The sequence below is a fragment of the Oryx dammah genome, unplaced genomic scaffold (assembly GCF_014754425.2).
Source record: "Oryx dammah isolate SB20612 unplaced genomic scaffold, SCBI_Odam_1.1 HiC_scaffold_2, whole genome shotgun sequence".
In the NCBI taxonomy this organism is placed as follows: Eukaryota; Metazoa; Chordata; class Mammalia; order Artiodactyla; family Bovidae; genus Oryx; species Oryx dammah.
Window position 1 is genome coordinate 20,178,490 of NW_024070186.1, and position 27,110 is coordinate 20,205,599.

The window sequence follows — 27,110 nt, forward strand, 5'->3', positions numbered from 1 at the left end:
TGAACACATTATTTGAAAATGTATGTATGTGCACCCAGTGTTCACAGCACTATTCATAATAGCCAAGGCATGAAAACAACCCAGGTGTTCATCAGCAAATGGTTGGCTTAAGTGGATGTGTATACACACACACATACTGTATATACACACACAAATACACACATACAATGGAATGTTATTGAGCCATAAAAAAAGAATGAAATATTGCCATTTGCAGCAGTGTGAATGACCTAGAGAATATTATGCTTAGTGTAACAAGTCAGACAAAGACAAGCACTGTATGATATCACTTATGTGTGTAATCTAAAAAATAATACAAATGAACATATATACAAAATAGAAACAGTAGCACAAACATAGAAAACAAACTTATGGTTACCAAAAAGAAAAGGAAGAGGGAGGTGAGGAGGGACAAATGAGGAAAATGGTATTAACAAATACAAACTGCTGTATATAAAATGGGCTTCCCTGATAGCTCAGTTGGTAAAGAATCTGCCTACAGTGCAGGAGACCCTGGTTTGATTCCTAGGTCGGGAAGATCTGCTAGAGAAGGGTTAGGCTATCTACTCCAGTATTCTTGGGCTTCCCTCATGGCTCAGCTGGTAAAGAACCCGCCTACAATGTAAGAGACCTGGGTTCTATCCCTGGGTTGGTAAGATCCCCTGGAGAAGGGAAACACTACCCACTCCAGTGTTCTGGCCTGGAGAATTCCATGGACTGTGTAGTCCATGGGGTCGCAAAGAGTCAGACATGACTGAGTGACTTTCACTTTCATTCATAAAATAGATAGGAAGGATTTGTTATCCAATTGTATAACACAAAGACTTATACCCAATATCTTGTATTAACCTATAATGGAATATAATCTCCAAAAAAGAAGTGAATCTCTGTGTTGTATACCTGAACTAACACAATATTGTAAACAACCATGCTTCAGTTTTCAAGTTAATTATTTAAAATAGTAATTCTGTGTTTTGTCACATGGTTACTTTAATTTTAGGAGAGGATATGGAGAAAGAGATCCCTTGTATACTGTTGTTAGGAATGTAAGTTGGTGTAGTACAGCCACGATGGAAAACAGCATGGAGGTTCCCTGCTGCTGCTGCTAAGTCGCTTCAGTTGTGTCCGAGCAACCCCATAGACGGTAGCCCACCAGGCCATCCCTGGGATTCTCGGCAAGAACACTGGAGTGTTCTTGATATAAACCAGATATAAAGTGTTCAGATATAAACCAGAATAGAAAATACAAGAGGAGTTAAACACAGATACAATAAGTTAGTTAAGTAGCTTCTCATACATTTACAGTCTGTTTCTCTTGGGAGCTTTTTTTCAAAACCCATTATTTTTTTTTTTAATTCCATTATTTTTATTCTCAGAGTATTCCAAGAGTGGCTGCCCTTGGGGTAGAATGTGTCAGCTCTTTTGCTGTGGATTTCTGGCTACAGACACACCTATTACAAGCTGGAATTTTGTGGCATCTGCTTGGTTATCTGTTTAATTATGACTACACCCTGGAAGAGAGTGGTATTCAGAAAAGTGAAGAAACAAACCAGCAGGTAATGTGGACATTACTTTAACACTGAATTTGAACCCAAACTGTAGATTAATGCAAAAGCAGAGCCCTAGCTGTCCGGAGCCCTCAAGGCATAAACTGTTTTTTAAGATTATTAAGCTTATTGTTCTTTAAGCCCCAAATCTTTTTATTTTAACCACTTATCCCAGAAGGATTCAAGACCATGGAATTTGCAATAGCATATACTGGGCATAACTTAATCTTCTCTTGATTACTCAGAATCTCCTTTATGAGTACAGAATTATGGTTGTATATCACAAGGAAGTGATAACAGTCCTGTTGAAGCTTGTTTACCTAAACACTTGAGAACTTACCTGATTGTTTTTTTACAGATTTTTTTTTTAACTTACAGATACTTTTTCTGTCACTCCTTTCTTATTCATTATTCATATTGTGAATATGTGCCTCTAGTGATCAGATCTACTTAATCGTCTCTTGTTCCCCATCTTATCCTCCAGAGTGCTTCTTCCAGTTATCAGCAAGTTTCTATATTGGATATAAATGACTACATAGATCCTGATTGTCTTTCATATAAATAGAAGAATAAGCTATAATGCATGAACTGTTTCAAAAATCATTTTTTATTTTAAATTCTTAATTTTTTAACTGAAGGATAATTGCTTTATAGAATTTTGTTATTTTCTGTCAAACATCAGCATGAATCAGCCATAGGTATACATATGTCTCCTCCCTCTTGAACCTCTCTCCCATCTCCCTCCCCGCACTACCCCCTAGGTTGGTGTAGAGCTCTTGTTTGAGTTGCCTGAGACATACAGCAAATTCCCATTAGCTATCTATTTTACATATGGTAATGTAAGTTTCCATGTTACTCTCCATACATCTCACCCTCTCCTGCCCTCTTTTCTGTGTCCCTAAGTCTGTTCTTTATGTCTGTTTCTTCACTACTGCCCTGCAAATAAATTCTTTGGTACAGTCTTTTTAAATTCCTTATATTTGTGTTAGTATATGGTATTTATCTTTCTCTTTCTGACTTACTTCACTCTGTATAGTAGGCTATAGGTTCATCCACCTCATTAGTACTGACTCAAATGTGTTCCTTTTTATGGCTGAGTAATATTCCATTGTGTATATGTATATAACTTCTTTATCCATTCATCTGTCGATGGGCATCTAGGTTGCTTCCATGCTCTAGCTATTGTAAATAGTGCCTCAATGAACATGAGGGTACATGTGTCTTTCTCAGTTTTGGTTTCCTCGGGGGAAATGCCTAGGAGTGGGATTGCTGAGTCATACGGTGGTTTTATTCTAGTTTTTTAAGGAATCTCCATACCATCTTCTATAGTGGCTGTATCAATTTACATTCCTTCCAATAGCACAAGAGCATTCCCTTTTCTCCACACCTTCTCTAGCTGATGATGGCCTTTCTGACCAGTGTGAAGTGATCTCTCATTGTAGTTTTGATTTGCACTTATCTAATGATGAGCAGTGTTGAGCGTCTTTTCATGTGTTTATTAGCCATCTGTATGTCTTCTTTGAAGAAATTTCTGTTTAGGTCTTTTCTCCCGCTTTTTGATTGAGTTGTTTTTTTTTCTGGCCTTGAGTTATATGAGCTGTTTGTATATTTTGGAAATTAATCCTTTGTCCATTGTTTCATTTGCTATTATTTTCTCCCATTCTGAGGGTTGTCTTTTCACCTTGTTTATAGTTTCCTTTGCTGTGCAAAAGCTTGTAAGTTTAATCAGGTCCCACTTGTTTATTTTTGCTTTTATTTCTCTAGGACAGGGCTTATATAGGATATTGCTTTGATTTATGTTATCAAGTGTTGTGGCTATGTTTTCCTCTAAGAGTTTTATAGTTTCTGGTCTTACATTTAGGTCTTTAATCCATTTTGAGTTTATCTTTGTGTACGGTATTAGGAAAGTGTTCTAATTTCATTTTTTTACATGCAGCTGTCCAGTTTTCCCAGAACCAATTATTGGATAGGCTGTCTTTCCCCTGTGTATATTCTTGACTCCTTTGTCAAAAATAAGGTACCCATAGGTATGTGGGTTTATTTCTGGGCTTTCTATCTTGTTCCATGTCTGTATTTCTGTTTTTGTGCCAGTGTCATACTGTTTTGATGACTCTAGCTTTGTAGTATAGTCTGAAGTCAGGAAGATTGATTCCTTCAGCTCCATTCCTCTTTCTCAAGACTGCTTTGGCTCTTCGGGGTCTTTTGCATTTCCATATGAACTGTGAGGATTTTTTTTGTTGTTGTTCTAGTTATATGAAAAATGCCATTGGTAATTTGATAGGGATCGCATTGAATCTGTAGATTGTGTTTGGTAGTATAGTCATTTTCACACTGTTGATTCTTCCACCCCAGTAACATGGAATATCTCTCCATTTGTTAATCTCATCTTTGATTTCTTTCATCAGTGTCTTATGTATGCAGTTTTTTTGTCTCCTTAGGTAGTTGTATTCCTAAATATTTTATTCTTTTTGTTGCAATCATGAATGGGGTTGATTCCTTAATTTCTCTTTCTGATTTTTCATTGTTAGTATATAGGAATGCAAGTGATTTCTGTGTATTGATTTTCTGTCCTGTGACTTTGCTAAATTCACTGATTAGCTCTAGTAATTTTCTGATAGTATCTTCCTAAGGTTTTCTGTGTACAGTATCATGTCATCTGCAGTGAGAGCTTTACTTTTCTTTTCCAATCTGGATTCCTTTTATTTCTTTTTCTTCTCTGATTTCTGGAGCTAGGACTTCCAAAGCTATGTTGAATCCTAGGTGTGAGAGTGGACACCCTTGTCTTGTTCCTGATCTTAGGGGGAATGGTTGCAGTTTTTCACCATTGCAAATACAGTTTGTTGTGGGCTTATCATATATGGCCTTTACTATGTTGAGGTAGGTTCCTTTTGTGCCCATTTTATGAAGAGTTTTGATCATAAAAGCATGCTGAATTTTGTCAAAGGCTTTTTCCGCATCTGTTGAAATTATCATATGTTTATCTTTCAATTGGTTTATATGGTGTATCACATTGATTGATTTGTCTATATTGAAGAATCCTTCCATCCCTGGAATAAACTCAACTTTATTATAGTGTGTTAGCTTTTTAATGTGTTGTTGAAATCTGTTTGCTAGAATTTTATTGAGGATTTTAACATCTATGTTTATCAGTGATATTGGCCTGTAGCTTTCTTTTTTGGGTGTTGTTATTGTCTGGTTTTGGTATCAGGGTGTTGGTGGCCTCATAGAATGGGTTTGGAAGTATTTCTTCCTCTGCAATTTTTTGAAGGAGTTTTAGAAGGATAGGCATTAGCTCTTCTCTAAATGTTTGCTAGAATTCACCTGTGAAGCCATCTGGTCCTGGGCTTTTGTTTTTTGGGGAGATTTTTGATCACAGTTTTGATTTCAGTGCTTGTAATTGGGTTTTTCATAGTTTCTGTTTCTTCCTGGTTCAGTTTTGGAAGATTGAACTTTTGTAAGAATCTGTCCGTTTCTTCCAGTTTATGCATTTTATTGCCATATAGTTGTTCATAATAGTCTCATAATCCTTTATATGTCTGCACTGTCGTAACCTCTCCTTTTTCATTTCTAATTTTGTTGATTTGATTCTTCTCTTTTTTTCTTGATGAGTCTGGCTAAAGGTTTGTCAGTTCTGTTTTATCTTCTCAAAGAACCATCTTTTAGTTTTGTTAACCTTTACTATTGTTTCTTTGATTTCTTTTTCACTGATTTCTGCTCTGATATTTATGATTCTTTCCTTCTGCTAATTTTTGTGTTTTTTTTTTTTATATAATTTTTCCAGTTGTTTTAGGTGTAAGGTTGTCTCATCTTTTCTTGTGTCTTGAGGCAGGATTGTGTTGCTATAAACGTCCCTCTTAGAGCTGCTTTTGCTGCATCCCATAGGTTTTGAGTTGTGTTTTCCTTGTCATTTGTTTCTAGGAATTTTTTGATTTGCCTTGATTTCTTCAGTAACCAGTTTGTTATTTAGAAATGTATTGTTTAATCTCCATATGTTTGTGTTTTTTACATTTTTTTTCTTGTAATTGATGTCACGTCTCATAGCATTGTGGTCAGAGAAGATGCTTGATACAATTTCAATTTTCTTAAATTTACTGAGGTTAGATTTATGACCCAAGATGTGGTGTATCCTGGAGAATAGAATGTTCCATGTGCACTTGAGAAGGAAGTGTATTCTTCTATATTTGGATGAAGTGTCCTGAAGATATCAATGAAATCCATCTTGTCTAATGTATCATTTAAGACTTGTGTTTCCTTATTCATTTTCTGTTTTCATGATCTGTCCATTGGTGTAAGCGGGGTGTTAAAGTTTCCTCCTATTATTGTGTTACTGTCAATTTCTCCTTTTATGTCTGTTACTGTTTGTTTTATGTGCTGAGGTGCTCCTATGTTGGTTGGATAGATGTTTGCAATTGTTATGTCTTCCTCTTGTACTGATTCCTTGATCATTAGGTAGTGTCCTTCCTTATCTCTTGTAATATTCTTTATTTTAAGGTCTCCTTAGTCTAATATAAGGATTGCTAGTCCAGCTTTCTTTTGGTTTACATTGGCATGGAATATATTTTTCCACCCTCTCAGTTTCAGTCATTATATGTGTCTTTAGGTCTGAAGTGGATTTCTTCTAGACAGCATATATATGGGTCTTATTTTTGTATCCATTCAGCTGTCTGTGTCTTTTGGTTGCAGCATTTAATACATTTATTTGTAAGGCAATTATTGATATATACCAGACCACCTGACCTGCCTCTTGAGAAACCTATATATGCAGGTGAGGAAGCAACAGTTAGAACTGGACATGGAACAACAGACTGGTTCCAAATAGGAAAAGGAGTACGTCAAGGCTGTATATTGTCACCCTGCTTATTTAACTTATTCGTGGAGTACATCATGAGAAACGCTGGGCTGGAAGAAGGACCAGCTGGGATCAAGATTGCTGGGAGAAATATCACTAACTTCAGATATGCAGGTGACACCACCCTTATGGCAGAAAGTGAAGAAGAACTAAAAAGCCTCTTGATGAAGATGAAAGAGGAGAGTGAAAAAGTTGGCTTAAAGCTCAACATTCAGAAAACTAAGCTCATGGCATCTGGTCCCATAACTTCATGGGAAATAGATGGGGAAACAGTGTCAGACTTTATTTTTGGGGGCTCCCAAATCATTGCAGATGGTGATGGCAGCCATGAAATTAAAAGACTTTCCTTTGAATGAAAGTTATGACCAACCTAGATAGCATATTCAGAAGCAGAGACATTACTTTGCCAACAAAGGTCCATCTAGTCAAGGCTATGGTTTTTCCAGTGGTCATGTATGGATGTGAGAGTTGGACTGTAAAGAAAGCTGAGCGCCGAAGAATTGATGCTTTTGAACTTTTGTGTTGGAGAAGACTCTTGAGAGTCCCATGGATTGCAAGGAGATCCAACCAGTCCATTCTAAAGGAGATCAGTCGTGGGTGTTCTTTGGAAGGAATGATGCTAAAGCTGAAACTCCAGTACTTTGGCTACCTCATGCAAAGAGTTGACTCATTGGAAAAAACCCTGATGCTGGGAGGGATTGTGGGCAGGAGAAAAAGGGGACAACAGAGGATGAGATGGCTGGATGGCATCACTGACTCGTTGGACGTGAGTCTGAGTGAAGTCTGGGAGTTGGTGATGGACAGGGAGGCCTGGCGTGCTGCAGTTCATGGGGTCGCAGAGTCAGACACGACTGAGCGACTGAACTGAACTGAACTGATGATCCTTTAGCCATTTTCTTAATTATTTGGGTTTTTCTTTTTTTTTTTTTAATATCTTTTTCTTCTCTTGTATTTCCTAACTATATAAGTCCCTTTAACATTTGTTTTCAAGCTGATTTGGTGGTACTGAATTCTCTTGACTTTTACTTTTCATAAACTTGACATTAGTGTTGGGGACTTCAGTACCTTTTTTGTTTCTTTTTCTTTGCTTTCTTTTCCTTAATATGTTCCATACTGTTTTGATTCCATAAATGTACTATGGCCTGATAAGAGATCTATTTTAATAAATGTGTTAATTTTTTTTGTAACAGGAAGTAGCCAACAGCCTTGCCAAACTGAGTGTCCGAGCTCTAAGTCGCCTTGGAGGTTATATGCCTGAAGAACAAGCAACACCAGAAAATCCAACCATAAGGAAAAGTTTAGCTGGCATGCTGACCCCCTACGTTGCTAGAAAACTTGCTGTTATTAGTGCTACTGAGGTATGTGCTTCAGAGTTAGCCTGGGTTTTGATAAATATTGCAAGATCCTCTACATAATAGAGGAATATAACAATGTCGATTGCTCTCAGAAACCTAAAAATTGAAAATGCTCACACACACTTGTTCTCTCAACTAAGAAATTTGGTTATTGTGCCTTGGTGCTGATGATAGCAGCTCTATACGTCTGGGGATAATAACTCCCTTCTTTCCTCCTAGCACAAAGCTCAGAAAATGTAAAGTGAAAAAACTTAGGGAATTCCCTGATGGTCCAGTGGTCAGGATTTGGATTCAAGTCAAGGGCCTGGATTCAGGCCCTGGTTGAGGAAATAAGATCCTGCAAGCCATGAGACACACACCCCCACTCTCCCTCCCCACAAAAAAACATTTAAAGGAGAGTTAACTGTGTATGTGTACACTTAAAATTGAGTAGAGTGACACAAAGGGAAAGTACTGTAGATGGCTAAGCAGGCATAAGCTTATGTCTGCAGAACTACTTAATGCAGCCTTGAATCAGAGTTTGGCTGAGAAAATTGGAACTGAATCTCTGCCCATAAATTCTACTTCCCTTTCTAGGAGTATGCTTCATAAAGACTTAGATTTTGTTTTCAAATATATGTATATAAAGATTGTGTGGTATTCTTTTTAAGCTTATATTTACTGTTTATAAAATGCTTTAATAAAATATCGTGTGTGATTTTCACCAAAGCAGAGCAAATGTTAAGAATGAGATGTGAAAACAGACTCAAATTTGAATTCCAGTTTCACCACTTAAATGTTGTGAGACCTGGAACAAATAATTTGATCTTTGTCAGAGAAGTCTTGATTTTTCTCAGCTGCAGAATGGTAAACATTATATTTTCAAACTTGTTAAAATTAATCAAGCCTATTGTACTTAAGGTTCCTGTTACAGAGCTTGGTGTGTCATAGACAATTTAAATGAATGATAACTTCAATATTTTTCCTAAATATTATAAAACAGTAATATTCTGTCTTCTAGATTTTGAAGATGCTTAATAGTAACACAGAGAGCCCCTATTTGATATGGAACAATTCTACAAGAGCAGAACTACTTGAATTTCTTGAATCTCAGCAGGAAAGCATGATTAAAAAAGTAAGTTAATAATTTCTTGCATCCTGCCACCTTATAGTGGAGAAGGTAGTAAGTAAGAAAAAATCAAAAGACAGAGAGTAGAATAGGAAATAAGGAGTTGGCCTGGATAATACATAACTAGACGGTTGAATCTTGATGGTTTAGAAGACATTTATGTTTGTGAGTTTGGACTTCATTAAAGAGTAACCGTCACTCAGTGTCCTGGATTATGCAAAACTTGGCTTACCACTCATTTCATGATAGTCACTCAGAGCTCTTCATTGATAGAAGTTTTGAGAATTGCAGAACTAGGAAGAACCAGTCTCAGATTTCTACATATCATCTGTTTTTTTACCAGAAGAGAGAGAATATCATTCTTTCTTTGTTTAGCCCTTTACAGTTTATTCCTGCTTCCCTCCTAGCTCAGTTGGTAAAGAATCTGCCTGCAATACAGGAGACCCAGGTTCGAGTCCTGTGTCGGGAAGATCCCCTGGAGAGGGAAATGGTGATCCACTCCAGTATTCTTGCCTGGAGAATCCCATGGACAGAGGAGCATTCACTTTTCTTTACAGTTTATTTTACACTTTTACATATTATTTCAGTCCAATCTAAATTTTATGTAATTTCAACCAAAATCTTCTTGGGGCTATTTTTTTCCCAGTTCCTTTCCTGTTTTCCTATCTTTTTCTTTGTCCTTAAGTGGAAATTCTTCTTGATTTGTCAACTGATATATTACCTTGCTTTTTAAATTCAGAGACCCTGTTTTCTTGCACTTTTATCACTTAATGTATTACTTTTTAAAACCAGTTCAGACATGTTCATCTCTTAATTCTATCACCCTATATCTGACCAGGCCAAATGTCTGCTGAGAGGAGAGCCACATGTCATATTTGCTTGTAAACACTAGGCCTAAGATACTTCGTTGGCTGACCTCAGTGATCTTTTGAAATTTTAAAATGTTTCAATTTTGGACTAAAAAATAACATAACTCTCTGCCTATATATAATATAACTCTGTTAGGGGCTTCCCTGATGGTTTAGCAGGTAAAGAATCTGCCTGCTACAGGAGATACAGTTTTGATCCCTGGGTTAGAATAATCCCTTGGAGGAGGAAATGGCAACCCATTCCAGTATTTTTGCCTGAAAAATCCCATGGACAGAAGAGCCTGGTGGGCTACACTACAAAGGGTCACAGAGTCGGACATGACTAAGTGACTAACACATGTTCATGCATGCATGCCTTTTCCAGAGTCCATATTACTAATTATAAATGTTAAAACTGCATTAAGTGCTGTGATGTGTATCCCACCACATTTTTCTCCTATGGAAAAATGAATGGATCTTTAGTTATTTATTGAAGTTATTTATCTGATAAGTTATTAAACTGAATATGGATAGATTTATAAACTACACACTAATGATTCTGATTTATATCTAACAATTAGTTTTCTTTTTTTTAAAGGGTGACTGTGACAAAACTTATGGATCAGAATTTGTCTACAGTGATCATGCCAAAGAACTTATCGTAGGGGAGATTTTTGTTAGGGTCTATAATGAAGTCCCTACTTTCCCCCTTGAGGTAAGCTCTCTACTTTTGATTTTGTCTGTAACTTGATCATTTGTTATTAAAAGCTGCTGGTTTATTCACACTGTATATATTGAAATAATATCTGTTTTTTGCCAAATATTTTATGCTAACTTGGGTATGTGATAGGATGACCATTGATAACTTATGAGACTTTTTGTTTTGAATGTTGGGGAATTTAATGGATTCATGAGTAAGGATTTATTCCTTTCCCAGCTATTTCTTATATTTTATGCATAATACTACCCCCACTGTATCATGTATATATGTCTGCAGCTCTGCAGTCTCTTGTGGAACTGTAAGTCCTTTTACATACTCACTCCATTATGTTAAATATCAGACCACCAGATAGTAGTCTATCTCTGGCCAGTTTTTAAAAGAAATTAAGAAAATAGAAGGAGAGAGCAAAGAGAATTTTTAGAAGATGACTGGGTCACATCAGGTTATTTCTTGTGATGACCCCTAATCACTTCCAGAAGCAAATAATCTTTTCTTTCCTTAGTTCCTAGGGATCACATAGGAAAGTTTTGTTATAGCTTTTTGGAGGGGGTGATAAAGGTTCGGTTGTTGATTGGTTTGTAAGAAAGAAAGAAGTGAGGCTTTGTTTTAGAGTTTGCTCTTGGAAAAAGGAATTTACTAAACTGTGATGTATGTTATTTATCACAGAATGATATATAAAAATAGCTGCTAAGAAGAATGAGTTCAGTGATTTGTGAAGTCTCTTTGAAAACTTCCTTTTAAATTTATAATCTAATATATATAATTTTTAAATGTAAAAATGCAACTAATTTATAGAAGTTACATATCATACTATTAATTATCTCGGTAAAGTAGGGGCATATTCTTATCACAGAGTTATTATACTGTGTTACTGAAGGGAGTAAATCAGATTTCTAATGGATTTAGGCCAACAGTGATAAACATTTTCTAATGCTGTTGAGTTTTATCCCTTTTCTCCTCAGTTCTCATTTAATGCATAGGTATTTTCTTGTGTCTGTATAATTTAATAACTTCCATGACTTGAAATGTTTCATTGTTGCTTTTACTGTGAAGTCTTTGTTATAGGTTATTTCTAAGGACACACATGTTTCTAAATATTTTTCTACTTGATTTAGGTTCCAAAAGCATTTGCTGCAAGTCTCTTGGATTATATAGGCTCCCAGGCCCAGTACCTCCACACCTTCATGGCTATCACTCATGCTGCAAAAGTGGAGTCAGAGCAACATGGAGACCGCTTGCCAAGAGTTGAAATGGCTTTGGAGGCTCTGAGGAATGTTATAAAATATAATCCAGGTATGTGACTGTACCCTTGACAAATAAGATCCTTAAAACAGAAGAGCCCTAAAATTACCAGTTCTCAATTTTACCAGGAAAACTCTGGGAAAATTATGCTTGGTTATTGACCCCATAATATTTTTACCTCTAAATAATAAGCTGGAAAGAGAGGTCAGTCATCATGCTTAGAATTCATATCTCTAAGAGCAAATGAGTTTCAATAAGTTGAAAAGGCAGAATAACTTGATAGTGTAAAACCACATTGATGACATAAATTGACATACAAGGTATAAGTGCTTGAGTTAGAGTTATTGATGAGGTTATTTAAGTTTTCCACCACTGGTCCCTACAATGCCATACTTAAAAAAAAAAAATGCCTGAAGTTTTTGGTGCTTGAAAATTGAAATAATAAAATGAGAATTGTCATTCTTAAAACATCTTTAAGAAAGACATTTATAGTAACATTATCACTCTTGCCTGACTTCAGGGAATATGCTGGACTAAAAGTCTGAAAGCTTATTCCAATCTAACTTTGGTACTAAATACGGCATATATATACAGTGAGGGAACATAGCCCCCCACCCATCAACAGAAAATTGGATTAAAGATTTACTGAGCATGGCCTCACCCATCAGAGCAAGACCCAGTTTGCCCTACAGCCAGTCCCTCCCATTAGAAACCTTGCACAAGCCTCTTATCTCTCAGAGGGGAAACAGAATGAAAACCATAATCACAGAAAACTAACCAAACTGATCACATGGACCACAGCCTTGTCTAACTCAATGAGACTATGAACCATGCTGTGTAGGGCCACCCAAGATGGACGGGACATGGTGGAGAGTTCTGACAAAACATGGTCCACTGGAGAGGGAATGGCAAACCACCTCAGTATTCTTGGCTGGAGAATTCCAGGAACACTATGAAAAGGTAAAAAGATGTGACACTTAAAGATGAACTCCCCAGGATAGTAGGTGCCCAGTATGCTACTGGAGAAGAGCAGAGAAATAGATCCAGAAAGAATGAAGAGGATGAGCCAAAGTGAAAACAGCACCCAGTTTTGGATATATCTGGTGATGAAAGTAAAGTCCAATGCTGTAAATGACAATATTGCGTAGAAACCTGGAATGTTTGGTCCATGAATCAAGGTAAATTGGAAGTGGGCAAACGGAATGGCAAGAGTGAACATCAACATTTTAAGAATCAGTGAACAAAATTGGAGCAGAATGGATGAATGTAATTTAGATGATGATTATGTCTACTCCTGTGGGCAAGAATCCCTTAGAAGAAATGGAGTAGCCTTCATAGTCAACAAGAGAGTCCAAAATGCAGTACTGGGGTGCAGTCTCAAAACAACAGAAAGATCTCTGTTCATTTCCAAGGCAAACCATTCAGTATCATAGTAATTGAAGTCTGTGCCCCAAGCACTAATCCTGAAAAAGCTGAACTTGAACAGTTCTCTGAAGACCTCCAAGACCTTCCAGAACACCCAAAAAAGATGGCCTTTTCATCATAGGGACGGAATGCAAAAGTAGGAAGTCAAGGGTTACTGAGTAACAGGCAAGTTTGTTTAGCCTTGGAGGAGAAAATGAAGCAGGGCAAATATTAACAGAGTTTTGTGAAGAGAACACACTGGTTGTAGCAAGCACACTCTTCCAACAACCCAAGAGATAACTCTACTCATGGACATCGCCAGATGGTCAATACCAAAATCAGATTGAGTGTATTCTTTGCAGCCAACGATGGTGAAGCTCTATGCAGTCAGCAAAAAGAAGACCAGGAGCTGACTGTTGCTCAGATCTTGAACTCTTTATTGCCAAATTTAGACTTAAATTGAAGAAAGTAAGGAAAACTGCTAAGCCATTCAGTATGACCTAAATCAAATCCCTTACAATTATATACAGTGGTGACAAATACATTCATGGGATTAGATCTGATAGATGGAGTGCTTGAGGAACTATGGATGGAGGTTTGTGACATTGTACAGGAGGCGGTAATCAAAACCATCCCCAAGGAAAAGAAAAGCAAGAAGGCAAAACAGTTGTCTGAGGAGGCCTTATAAATAGCTGAGTAAAGAAGAGACGCTAAAGGCAAACGAGAAAAGGAAAGATATAAGCATCTGAATGCAGAGTTCCATAGAATAGCAAGGAGAGAAGAAAACCTTCCTCAGCAATCAGTGCAAAGAAATAGAGGAAAACAATAGAATGGGAAAGACTAGAGATCTCGTTAAGAGAATTAGAGATACCAAGGAAACATTTCATGCAAAGATGGGCACAGTAGGACAGAAGCAGAAGATATTAAGAGGTGGCAAGAATACACAGAAGAACTATACAAAAAAAGATCTTAATGACCCAGATAACCATAATGATGTGATCACTCACTTAGAGCCAGATATCCTGGAGTGCAAAGTCAAGTGGGTGTTAGGAAGCATCACTACAAAGCTAGTGGAGGTGATGGAATTCCAGCTATTTCAAATCCTAAATGATGTTGTTAAAGTGCTGCCTGCAATATGTCAGCAAATTTGGAAAACTCAGCAGTGGCCACAGCAGTGGAAAAGGTCAATTTTCATTCCAGTATCAAAGAAAGGCAATGCCAAAGAATGTTCAAACTACCACAAAATTGCACTCGTCTCACATACTAGTAAAGTTACACTCAAAATTCTCCAAGTGAGGTTTGACAGTACATGAACTGAGAATTTTCAGATGTTCAAGCTAGATTTAGAAAAGGCAGAGGAACCAGAAATCAAATTGCCAACATCCGTTGGATCATAGAAAAAGCAAAGGAATTCCAGGACAACATCTACTTCTGCTTTATTGACTACGCCAAAGCCTTTGACTGTGTGGATCACAACAAACTGTGGAAAATTCTTAAAGAGATGGGAATACCAGACCAATTTACCTGCCTCCTGAGGAACCTGTATTCAAGTCAAGAAGCAATAGTTAGAACTGGACATGAAACAATAGACTGGTTCCAAATTGGGAAAGAAGTACGTCAAGGCTGTATATTGTCACCTTGCTTTTTTTAACTTATATGCAGAGTACATCATATGAAATGCCAGGCTGGATAAAGCAGAAACTGGAATCAAGATTGCAAAGAGAAATATGAATAACATCAGATATGCAGATGACACCACCATTATGGAAGAAAGCAAAAATGAGCTAAAGAGCCGGCCGCTTGATGAAAGAGCAGGCTTGAAGAGGAGAGTGAAAAAACTGGCTTAACATTCAAAAAACAAAGGTCATGGCTTGCAGTTCCATCACTTTGTGGCAAATAGGTGGGGAAATGATGGAAACAGTGACCGACTATTTTCTTGGGCTCCAAAATCACTGCAGATCATGTCTGCAGCCATGAAATTAAAAGATGCTTGCTTCTTGAAAGAAAAGCTATGACCAATCTAGACAGCATATTAAAAAGCAGAGACATTACTTTGCCGACTAAGGTCCATTTAGTCAAAGCTATGGTTTTTCCAGTAGTCATGTATGGATATGAGAGTTAGACCAAAAGAAAGCTGGTCACCAAAGAATTGATGTTTTGAACTGTGGTGTTGGATAAATTCTTGGCAGTTCCTTGAACTGCAAGGAGATCAAACCAGTCAATCTTGAGGGAAATCAATATTGTTTATTCATTGGAAGCACTTATGCTGAAACTGAAGCTCCACTATTTTGGCCGTGTGACATGAAGAACTGGCTCATTAGAAAAGTGCTAGGAAAGATTGAAGTTAGGAGGAAAAGGGGACAACAGAGGATGAGATGGTTTGATGGCGTCACGGACAGGAGTTTGAGCAAGCTCCAGGAGTTGGTGATGAACAGGGAAGCCTGGTGTGCTGCAGTCCATGAGGTTGCAAAGAGGTGGACACAACTGAGCAACTCAACTGAATTGATTGAATATATTGATAAAATACCCAACATAAAACCTGAATATAAAATATGAAACATAAACTATAGAATATAAAATAGAGTATTATGTAGAAATAAAATATGGAATATAAAATTACTTCAATATTCAGTTTCTTACCTGAAGACCTCAAAACTTTTTATTAACACTTAATATTATGTTTCTTGTACTTCTTTGCTCTTGCCAGTATGTATTACAGTACTATTATTATTTATAGTTGTATTGCCAACAAATTATTCAAATAAAATAACCAACAATAATTAAATGTTGTCTAACAAAATTTCATTCCCATGGTATACATGGAGATGTTTTTAAAGACAGTATTATAAAATCTGAAGAAAACTTCATTTTTTGATTTTGGCATATTAGGTACAAGGAAATTGCTGCAAACCTGGGAATTGATTTGGAACTTGTCTGTAATGTAGTTCTCAAGTGACAAGAGTTCTAACTCAGTCTTACTTAAAAGCCAAATGATGTCACACTGCCTCCAGATGTAATTAGGCTGACAGGGTTAGCTCTGAGGTCTACAAGTAAAGCGTAAAAGTACCACTATACACTTTTAATTTTTGAATTGTATTTGATAAATTTCTTGTTTTTAGCCTGTTGGTTAGTTAGACGTTGGGATGGAAATGAAGACAAACCAGAGAAACTTTAATACTGTTTAACTTCTTAAGATTTACTTCTCCTTAGTGATACTGTACTCACTTCATGTCACAGTTGTTGAGAAAAGTTTACCACAGACTTGACAGTAAACAAAATATATCTGTTTCCTGAAGATTGATAGAACATCGCTTGGAAATAAAAGATAAGCATTTTATTTTTCTTTGTAGGCTCTGAAAGTGAATGCATTGGTCATTTTAAGTTAATATTTTCTCTTCTTCGAGTCCATGGAGCTGGTCAAGTGCAGCAGTTGGCTTTAGAGGTAAAAGAATTTTGTTCTAAAGCATGCTGTCTTTCCTGCAACATACTGTACATGGTTTGAACCTTCATTAATCATCATCTAAAGTTGAATGGAAATTTGTGTGGTTTTTTTTTTTTTTCATTTTGCCTATTAAGGCAAGTGAATGTCTTTAAGACTTGAATTATATGCCCATTTTGAAGAGCAAATACTGTACAGTGTTCAAGGTGCTTCCCTCTGTGGTCATCATCTGTCATGAATTAGAACTTGGGATGCATTTGTATAGTGTCATATGGGATGAGTTAAGGAATGGACTTGACTCGGGATGCTTGGAAGCCACAGATGACAAAAAAAGGGAGCAGAACTTTCCAAGATCTCTGTTTTTCCTCAGAGAGACATGTTGAGACCAAGCTACACACTGTGAGTTTGTGTTCCATCTCCCTCAGTTGCTCTCCCTTCTTATGGGTCTGGTACAAAAGCATCCTATCCAGCTACCCAGAACCTGTGGGTCTTAGAGGTCCAAGAGTGGTTGGAGGGCCTTCCTTCAGGAGAATGAAATCATTGGTCCTGTAGGAAGCTGTTTGTGTGGAGCCTTTTCCTCTGGAAGAAGCAGGAAGACCTTGGTCACAGGGTACTCCTTGTCTAGGCAACCCAGAGTGAACACCCAGGATCTTTTTTCATGTGATCCTGCTTATTGTAACACACGCGATTTATTATAAAGAACACCAAATTCAACCTTTCAGTAGCAGTGAACTTTATGAATGATTAAGTGTTCTTAGATTGCATATTGGTTTAAAAAATGTTTAATAAAATAATAAAGGTTAAATTGGTCAACAGCTTAACAAGCATAGTCTTTTCTTTGAAATGCATGCTTCTCCACTTAATTCCTTCAAGTACTTTGTAATTTTTAAGATAAGCATTGTCTGTGATATTTTTCTTTGAGATGCTGACCACATGGTTCAAATTGTGGCATTAATCTTTAGATGTATAAGTTTAGATGTATAAGTTAGACTTGAGCGGTCATCTTCTTTTGAAGAAAAACATGCCTATTTCTTTATAATAGAAAGATAGACCTAATATATTGTACTGGACACCGGAGACATTTACTTTCTCCCTCTAAAAGAAAAAGTCCAAGTAGTGAAGATGATTATCTTGCTAATCACTTCCCACCCCAAATCTCCAATTGGAAAACACAATAGTGTACACCATAATTCTGGAACATGAACCGGTGTAGAATTGAAGGCTTCTTATAAGCCTAAGGATTGTGAATTAGTGCTAAAATATTTGTTTAGGTTGTTATATTTGATTGTTACCTTTAAGTTAATAGAAAACTGATATATACAAACACACACACACTAGCATTAACATTTTTTATTCTCAAAAGAGCAAAGTAATAAAGCCAATTTTTAAGAATTAAATTCTTGCTTAAAAGTTAAATATTTTGTCCTCCAAGCATTTTTCTCATTTTGGTAATAAACCTTAAGTTTATTTAGGTCTGACTAATTTGCCTTAATTTGTTTAGGTTTGAAGTTATTTCCAGAACTCTTACTGTCCTATTGATTGATTTTCAGGTTGTGAATATAGTGACGTCTAACCAAGACTGTGTCAACAATATTGCTGAATCAATGGTTTTGTCCAGTTTATTGGCTCTTCTGCATTCTTTGCCATCAAGTATGTATATTCACTGGAATTTTCAGAACCACAGCACAGTCAGCATAGAGGGGAGCAGTTACATAGATGATGCAAAACCTCCAACATAGTGTTTTAAAGTATTTTAAGTGGTATTCTTTATATTAGATTTGTCTTCCTAGTTTATTTTTACAGAAGTTAACTATTTTGTATTTCCACATCCAAAGTTGGAAGAGACGATAGAGATCCAAAAGCAAATGAAAATAATCTAGGATTTTCAATTTGCTAAGTATAAGCTACATATGAATGATTGAGAATTAACTGATACTCCATGTTTTATTAAAAAAAACACTCAGTTAAACTTGTGTGATAGAAAAAAATGCTTAATATAAAAATCACCTTATGTTTTACTTAAAGTTCAGTCCTGCATTATTTGTCCTTTACTGATTTGATGCTTATAGTAACTGTTAGCACCAGATGAGATCAGTTTTTAAAAATATAGCAACCTGATTTCTTGAGTACAGCCTGCAATAATATAGACTCCTTACACACTGTAGTTATGTCTCAAATAAGTGTGTAGTTGTGTTAGATCAACCTTGAGATTGCTTTTCAAAGACAGTTGTGATATAACTCCAACTTTGTCACTTCCCCATCAACATGCAGTGCTCAGTCAGCTTTGCCAGCCCTTCGGAAGTCACATTAATCTTGACTTCACACCTGTCTGCCTCCCTGAGAGCAGCAACCAGTCTCACTCGTTTTCTGCCCCAGTACCTTGCACATGTTATGTATTATGTTCAGTGAATTGAGTGGAATTCAATCATTATTGAATATTTTTGTTAGCTTTTAAATGACAGCATTTAAAAGTTATTAGCAGATTATTATTTTTTTTGTCATTCCTACAGCCTTAGTTGGTTTTTCTTTTTTATTAGTTTTTAACAGCTACAAACAATGCAAAATTAAACTGATTGAATGTTACAGAAGTCATGGTTTAAAAGTATATTCATACTGAATTTATATACTGCAGTCATGGTTTTAATCTTACTGGTAAAATAGCTGATATTTAGATATCTCAGCCTACTCTGTTCTCATTTGTATTTTAGACTAAATCATCTTTCACTGTTTGCTCAGGAACATTAAAAACATAAAATAGTTGACTTCCTCTGTCCCTTCCAAAGTCTTGTTTTCCTTTGAACTTATGGTTAGAACAGTGACTGGTTTTCAGTGAAATATTGTTTCCTGTCTTAAAAGAAGTCTCATTTTAACAAAAGTCTCATTTTGAGTGTTTATTCTCCTGCCTGTTAAGTTAGCTCAGTCTGGTTACCATCCTTGGTTTTCGTCTTGGCCTAATACCTGGCAGCCTTCACCCTCTTTGCCAACTCTTCACTCCTCTGGTCACCTGTCTCTTGTTGCCCCTTGACTTTGGAAGAGTAAAGTCCAGTTGCCCAGTCTACTTCAATGACAAGGAAGGGATGAGAAGCGCACAGACTTCGTGCAGAAGGATGCTATTGTGTTTTAGACTGGAACAGTGTCTTGCAACTGCTACTTCCTACTCATTTCTCTAAGATACTAGCACCACATAAAAATAATAGATCCCTGAATATAGTATCCTTAGGATGTCAGGAGGTGAGATTTTGTTTGCAGAATGAGCAATGAGGTAGGAGGACAGTATGGCATCGTGCTTATGAGTGTGGATTTTGAAGTCAGACCTCTGTAAATCTCTATATACCTCAGTGGTATATTGAGTTATACCACTCACTAATTGTGAATTCATGGGCTACTCAAACTGGATCTCAGATTCCTCACTCATAGCAAGACCACAATACCTGTCTAGCTGGTTGTTGTGAAGTTGAAAGTATGATGCCCTTTGTAAAGCACCTTGTTCAGTGCCTGGCACTGATGCCTAGTAAATGTAAGGTAGTATGATGATTCGATTCTTGTAATGTCTTTTGTTCTGCAGGTCGTCAGCTTGTTCTGGAGACTCTTTATGCTTTGACATCAAGTACAAAAATTATCAAAGAAGCAATGGCAAGAGGTAGTATATAGAGTGCTTTCTCATCTAGTCATGCTTCGTAATGGTAAAGCTTATTTTGAGCTACTTTATATAGTCTGATAAACTAGAAGAATGCTTTGGAAGGCTTACAATTTTTTTAAGAAAACAAACTGCTTTGAGTTGAAATAAGGTTGAAAGTAAATTCTACTGACTAGAAAAGTCATATTTTTTTATTTAGCATATAAATGCTAATGCTTTTTTTTCCTTCACAGGAGCTTTGATTTATTTACTAGATATGTTCTGCAATTCAACACATCCACAGGTTCGAGCCCAGACAGCAGAACTTTTTGCTAAAATGACAGCAGATAAACTAATAGGTCCAAAGGTGAGCACAAAATGGGTTCTTAGAAAGAAACTAATTATTAAAGCTCTATTACTTCGGTAACTAATTTCATGAGGATTACCAAAGTCTGAAATAGTAAAGAAATGACTTGATATGAAAGTTGAAAGATTGACATACCTGAATTATTCCTATATATTACTAGTTAGAGAAAAATTATTATCAGGGAACCTGCACTAGAATTGAGAAGTCTTAAGAGAGTGTTTGAATTATGGTGATGAAACTGTTCATCTCCCTTGAAGGAGCCAAAACATATTTTGAAAGTATATTTTAAGTTGTGACAGAAGATAGATAGGTTAGATTTCACACTTTGAGAATTGGCTTGTGCAAGTATTACAGTGCCTTTGCTTCTCCTCTCTCCAGGGAGATCTCTCATTAAGAATCTGGAGAAGACAAAATGATCTGTGGAACTGTGGTTCAGTTCATAGAGCAGAAACCTATTAGAATAAAACTTCTAAGTAGAATTGCATCCAGACACAGTTGTAATCAAAGTTTCCTTCTTCTGTTATTGAATCAGTTTCACATGAAGTAATGCTCACTGAAGCACTGTCTGTGCCAGCCCAAATATGAAATAAAGGCTCTTGAGCACCCCCTTACAGAAAACAAGCTAGATTCAGTTGTGTTTTTTTCTTACCTGATCTCCTGATTTAGATATTGAGAATATGTCACAAGACCTGGAATATGCCATACTGGGGAATATGGCTAATAATCTGTCATCAGTAGGGTTAATGGATAAGGAACATTACATTTGGGTGCCTGTAGCAAGGGCCCCACTCCAGTACTCTTGCCTGGAAAATCCCATGGATGGAGGAGCCTGGTAGGCTGTAGTCCGTGGGGTTGCTAAGAGTCGGACACAACTGAGCAACTTCCCTTTCACTTCTCACTTCCACGCATTGGAGGAGGAAATGGCAACCTACTCCAATATTCTTGCCTGGAGAATCCCAGGGATGGGGGAGCCTGATAGGCTGCCGTCTATGGGGTTGCAGAGTCGAACACGACTGAAGCGACTTAGCAGCAGCAAGGGCCCATAAAATCATGAATATTGATATTTAATACTGAGTTTTCTTAAAGCTAGAGTTGGGTAGCACATAACTATAATGTCCACTGTTACATTTTAAATAATGTTTTAGATGTTTCAAATATGTACTAGAATTAATTTTTGAGCTCTTTAGTAATTTTTTAACCTTTGAAATATATGAGGGACAAATTTTACCAAGGTGAATATATTTGTACTTAAATTTTCTATATAGGAAAAAATATAATCTCCTCAATTGAATGATTTGCAACAAGAGAGTCTAGAACTGGGGTCAGTAAACTTCTTTTCCATTTTTATAATTTTATTCAGATGTAATTGACATGCCATACAAATTCACACACATGAAGTATACAATTCAATGTTTTGGGCAACAATAGTCAGTTTTAAAACATTTTCATCAAAGCAGGAAAAAGACCCATTTCCTAATTTAGCAGTCACTTCCCTATACTTACACCACATTTTGTTTTTCCATTTATTGATTGAAAATGGACACATGGATTATTTCTAGTTTTTGGCTATTCTGTGTGATGCTGCTGTGAACACATGTGTACAAGTTTTTGTGTGGATATGTATTCTATTTCTCTGAGAGTAGAATTTCTGGGTAATATGGTAACACTATTTTTAACCTTTCAAGGAATTATCAGACTATTTTCCACAGTGGCTGCACCATTTTACATACCACCGCTGATGGTGATATCCACCTCTTTAACACTTACTATATAGATCTTCATTGAGTGTGGTCATCCTAGTGGGTGTGAAGTGTGCTGTATCAGGGTTTGCTTTGCATTTCCCTGGTGCCTAATGATGCTGAATACCTTTTCAAGTGCTTATTGGCCATTTGTATGTCTTTTTTTTGAGAAATGTCTATTCTCATTCTTTGCTCATTTTTTAATTGTTGTCTTTTTACTGTTGAGTTGTAATTGTTCTTTATGTATTTTGGATACCAGTCCCTTATCAGATATATGATTTATAAATATTTTCTCTCATTTTGTAGATGTTTTTCCACTTTCTTGTTGTTTAATTTTGACGAAGTCCAGTGTGTCTTTGTTGTTATAGCTTGTGCTTTTATTATATAAAAGCCATTATCTAATCCAGAGTTACAAAAACCTATGCCTCTGTTTTTTCCTAGGTGTTTTATAGTTTTAACTCTTGTATTTACATCTTAGGTCAATTTGACCAAGAGAGTGACATACATCCTATTTTGTGGATGTTCTCTATCATGTGACTGATATTGTTTCCTTTAGTTCATTGACTGCCAGGAAGTTCAAGGCTAAATTTATTATATATTGCTTGCAGTTATACAGAGCTTTTGATATTTTCTTTATGTACTAGTTGGTACATTAGTCTCATTCGTTCAGATAAGTTTTGGAGTATCAGCTTGTGCCAGGGAATGAAAATAGAGGCACTGACAAGACAGACTGGGCCAGGAAAGGTTTCTATAAGATGAGATTTAACATAGACTTGAATCACACAAAGGAGATAAAACTGTGTGAAGATCTGAGGGAAAACTTGTCTTCTCAACCTTCACTTTCCTTTTGTCCTTATGTCTCACACTAATTTTCAGTTTGTATGTGTGTGTTGGATGTTATTTTTTTAAGTTGCTTTTTAAATCCTTTTTGGGGAAAGGCACAGTGAAATGTAAAACATGGTACTAAAAATGACTTGTGTAACACAAAGCAGGAGAAGAATTTGTGAGGGTGTGGGGGGTTTTGGGGAGGGGTGGAGGTACAGATCAGCTGAGAGCTTTCTGAGAAGAGGGGACAGCATGTGCAGGGCAGGATCTGGTAGGTTGATGTGCTCTGGGAACTTCACACACCAGTGGTGCTGAATTTCTTAACGTTACTTAAATTTGAGGCGGAGAGAGGAAATTAACCCAGATAGGTAAGTAGTAGGAGGTCGTAGTGAGTCTTGTGACCTTTGCATGTGTGTACGTACTCAGTTGTGTCTGACTCTTTGCTGTCCCACAAGCCCGTCAGGCTCCTCTGTCCATGGGGTTTTCCAGGCAAGAATACTGGAGTGGGTTGCCATCCCCTTCTCCAGAAATCGGATCTTCCCAACCCAGAGATTGAACCTGAGCCTTCTGCGTCTCCTGCACTGGCAGGTGGATTCTTTACTATTGAGCCACCATAAACCAGGGTTTATCTGTTATCCAGGACTTTTGGCCCGTATCAGCCTTAACACACATTATAGCATCATTCTTAGAGAAATGTAAAGCAAACCAAATATTGCGATGTTTTCAATAGGTCTTTTTTTTTTCCTCAAATTTCCTCATCCAGGTTCGAATTACATTGATGAAATTTCTCCCAAGTGTTTTTATGGATGCCATGAGAGACAACCCTGAAGCTGCTGTCCATATTTTTGAAGGAACGCATGAAAATCCTGAGTTAATTTGGAATGATAGTTCCAGAGATAAAGTGTCCACGACAGTTAGAGAAATGATGCTTGAGTAAGTAAAGACACATATGAACAACTTAGGACCTTCAGGTGGAGTCACCAGGGAGGCAAACATTTTCCACATTGTCGGTCACCTCTCCAAGACTTACTCTATAAAGGTTAATGAATGTGTGTCTTATGACTAAAGTTTGATGTCCTTTCCTTCTTTTTTTTTTTCCCAAGGCACTTTAAAAATCAGCAAGACAACCCTGACGTAACCTGGAAGGTAAAGTATACTTTTATTCAGAGGAAGGAATTTTATATTTTACTGTAAATTTATTGTTTTAAGTTCCTGCTAAGTGAGTATAAAGCCATCCTTTGCTTTGTTACTAAGATACTTAAATCTTCCCCTGGAAAACAAGGTTTTAAACATTAAAACAAAAAAGTAGGAATATTCACTTTTGGAGGATCTTAATCAAAGGACTTTTTCTGAAAAGAGTAACTTAATCAAAGGAACTTTTATAGAAATTTATCAAGTGAAAATAAATAATTTTGACTTGATTGTATTAATGACTATTTAAAGCCTAGTTCATTGCATGAAGATTTCTTTAATAGGGTTTTATATTTCTTTCTTGTTAATGTATTGGGCTGGGCAAAAAAGTCTGTTTGGTGCCCAAACAGACTTTTCTGCCCAACTCAATACAACTAATGATTAGTAAATGACTTGACTATTCTTTCTCTATTTAAAGTTGCCTGAAGATTTTGCTGTGGTGTTTGGAGAAGCAGAAGGTGAACTTGCTGTTGGAGGAGTTTTCTTGAGAATCTTTATTGCACAACCAGCTTGGGTTCTAAGAAAGCCTAGAGAATTTCTTACTGCACTGCTAGAAAAGTTAACTGAGCTTCTGGAAAAGAACAGTCCTCATGTAAGCTTTAGTCATCAGTCAGACATATCACATATTTTGCTAAATATTTTGGCAGTGTTTCTGTTAAAACACCATTCTCATTGACCACACGTTAAGAATTGGCTACCTCTTTCAGTGTAGCCCCCACACTTAAATTCATATATGCTTCATCAAAAGTGAAACTTTTTAGTCTGAAGAACAATTGCAGAGGTTCTGAAAGGTTTCTGCCATCCCATTTCCAGTGATTGTGTGGTTTTTAAGGAGAAACCTAAAGGTTTAGTGTAGAAATCTAAATGGAAGTGTGTCTTGCTAGGGCATATTCTTCACTCAGCTAAAGAAATTGACAGGAGAGTCTTAACTACTGATAAATGAATGAACCCTGTACCTATGCTCAAAGGCTAGCAGGAAAGCAAGAGTGAGTAAGAAAGACTTGGTCTTGGTTTGGCCAGTCATAAACCCTGAAATAGAAAGTTTTGTAATTTGAATCTACATATTGAAAATAATTGGACTTCCCTGGTGGCTGAGGTATGTGATTGTTGTTGAATTAATTTAAAAAGCTGGCTTTCGAGGTGGCTAAGAGCCTGTGTTGTTAGATGGTCCTGGATGCCGGGACCATCACTGATAAAGCTCTGTGGCCTGGAGTAATACCTCCCGACTCTGCCTCAGTTGCATCATAGAAAGGTCACAGCATCTGCCTCTAAGGCTGAAGTTTTCATGAGTTTTGATAAATGTGAAGTACTTAGTATAATCTCAAGTACTTAGAAATCATTAGTTGGTATCATTAGCTTTTCAAGACTTTTTAAAAAATATAAACAGTATGCCAGATATTTACATATATCTCTTTCTCTAGTCACGATTTCTCTTTCCTCTGATTTTTACAGAACTGGGGAAAATATTCCACTAGTTGTTGCATTTTCCTGAATTATTGATGTTCTGCAATACTGACAATTCTGTAACATTACCTAAAAATATCTACTAATATTTTTTGAGAGATGATCTCTAAATAGAAATATCTGTCTGCAGTAGAAATGAGATGTAAAAATAGAAATGCCCAGAGAAAACCTGTGTAGATTCAGATATCACTTTCGTAGACTCCTTTAAACTCACGCTTTTATCAAGATGCAGATGTTTGTTGTTCTTTTAGGATTTATGAATCAGTTTTCAAGTGCCAGCAGTTAGAATCTGTTTTGAACACAAAATAATTACCAGGGACATTTAAGACTTCATCAGTTTTTTATAGGTTGCTTGTTCGTTTGTTCTATACTCTCCAGGGAGAGACTCTGGAAACTTTGACAACAGCAACAGTATGTCTCTTCAGTGCACAGCCTCAGCTGGCTGATCAGGTTCCACCACTGGGCCACCTTCCCAAAATTATCCAGGCGATGAATCATAGGAACAACGCCATTCCTAAGAGCGCCATTCGAGTTATTCATGCCCTGTCTGAAAATGAGGTATTGATGATGAATCCATGTGGTAGCTGATAACTGTAGAATTTATCTGTACTCCCTCTTCCTGACTCATGTACATTTTAGAATAAATCCCAACTGCATGATATTGTAATGGTTCTTAAACTGGTTTAAATGATATGATTAATAGGAGACTGAATTTGATTCAGTTCATTATTAAACTTGAACAGATGGGACTTTCCTGGCAGTCCAGAGGTAAAAGGTCCACGGTTCTACTGCAGGATGTATGGGTTTGATCCCTGGTTGGGAAACTAAGATCCCACATGCCTCACAGCATGGCCAAACAAAACTTGAACTGAATGTAGGTTTTCGTATATTATTGTGGTATTTATTGTGTTACATAAATTACTGCTTTCTACAAGTAACCTCTTTTCTTAGCTCTGTGTTCGAACCATGGCATCTTTGGAGACCATTGGCCCACTGATAAATGGAATGAAAAAACGACCAGATACCATTGGTCTAGCCTGTGAAGCAATTAATAGAATGTTTCAGAAGGAGCAGAGTGAATTAGTAGCACAGGTAAATAACTTCCTAGATTCCTATTTTAGGGAAAGCAACATACCAAACAAATAGATTTTCACTTATTTAGCACTGATTTTGGCTTCCCTGACTTGGCAGAGAGGTAACTTGTGAGCTGGTGCATGTACAATTTTATATTTTATACAGATACACATACCAGATGAAACATGTATATATACACACAGAAAAGATGGGCCAGCTACCAAAAATCTTTCCAGTGTCAAAGTACTTTCGTGATGTTTGAATTTTAAATTTTTATTGTTTACTAAGCATTTATCCTTAACTAGCTTTATAAAATTTTGG

General features: G+C 36.7%; 1 protein-coding gene across 1 annotated transcript in view; it reads left to right on the forward strand.

Annotated features, from left to right (window-relative positions):
• Positions 1–27,110, forward strand: part of DNAJC13 (DnaJ heat shock protein family (Hsp40) member C13) — a 155,669-nt gene that overhangs the window by 115,185 nt on the left and 13,374 nt on the right. The window contains exons 40-53 of the mRNA XM_040232721.1: positions 1,377–1,556; positions 7,587–7,754; positions 8,752–8,865; positions 10,306–10,422; positions 11,544–11,721; positions 16,425–16,516; positions 18,064–18,163; positions 20,079–20,153; positions 20,384–20,496; positions 23,824–23,993; positions 24,164–24,206; positions 24,670–24,843; positions 26,094–26,273; positions 26,667–26,807. Of these exons, the coding sequence (XP_040088655.1) occupies positions 1,377–1,556; positions 7,587–7,754; positions 8,752–8,865; positions 10,306–10,422; positions 11,544–11,721; positions 16,425–16,516; positions 18,064–18,163; positions 20,079–20,153; positions 20,384–20,496; positions 23,824–23,993; positions 24,164–24,206; positions 24,670–24,843; positions 26,094–26,273; positions 26,667–26,807 (1,845 nt within the window). The remainder of the gene's footprint in view (positions 1–1,376; positions 1,557–7,586; positions 7,755–8,751; positions 8,866–10,305; positions 10,423–11,543; positions 11,722–16,424; positions 16,517–18,063; positions 18,164–20,078; positions 20,154–20,383; positions 20,497–23,823; positions 23,994–24,163; positions 24,207–24,669; positions 24,844–26,093; positions 26,274–26,666; positions 26,808–27,110) is intronic.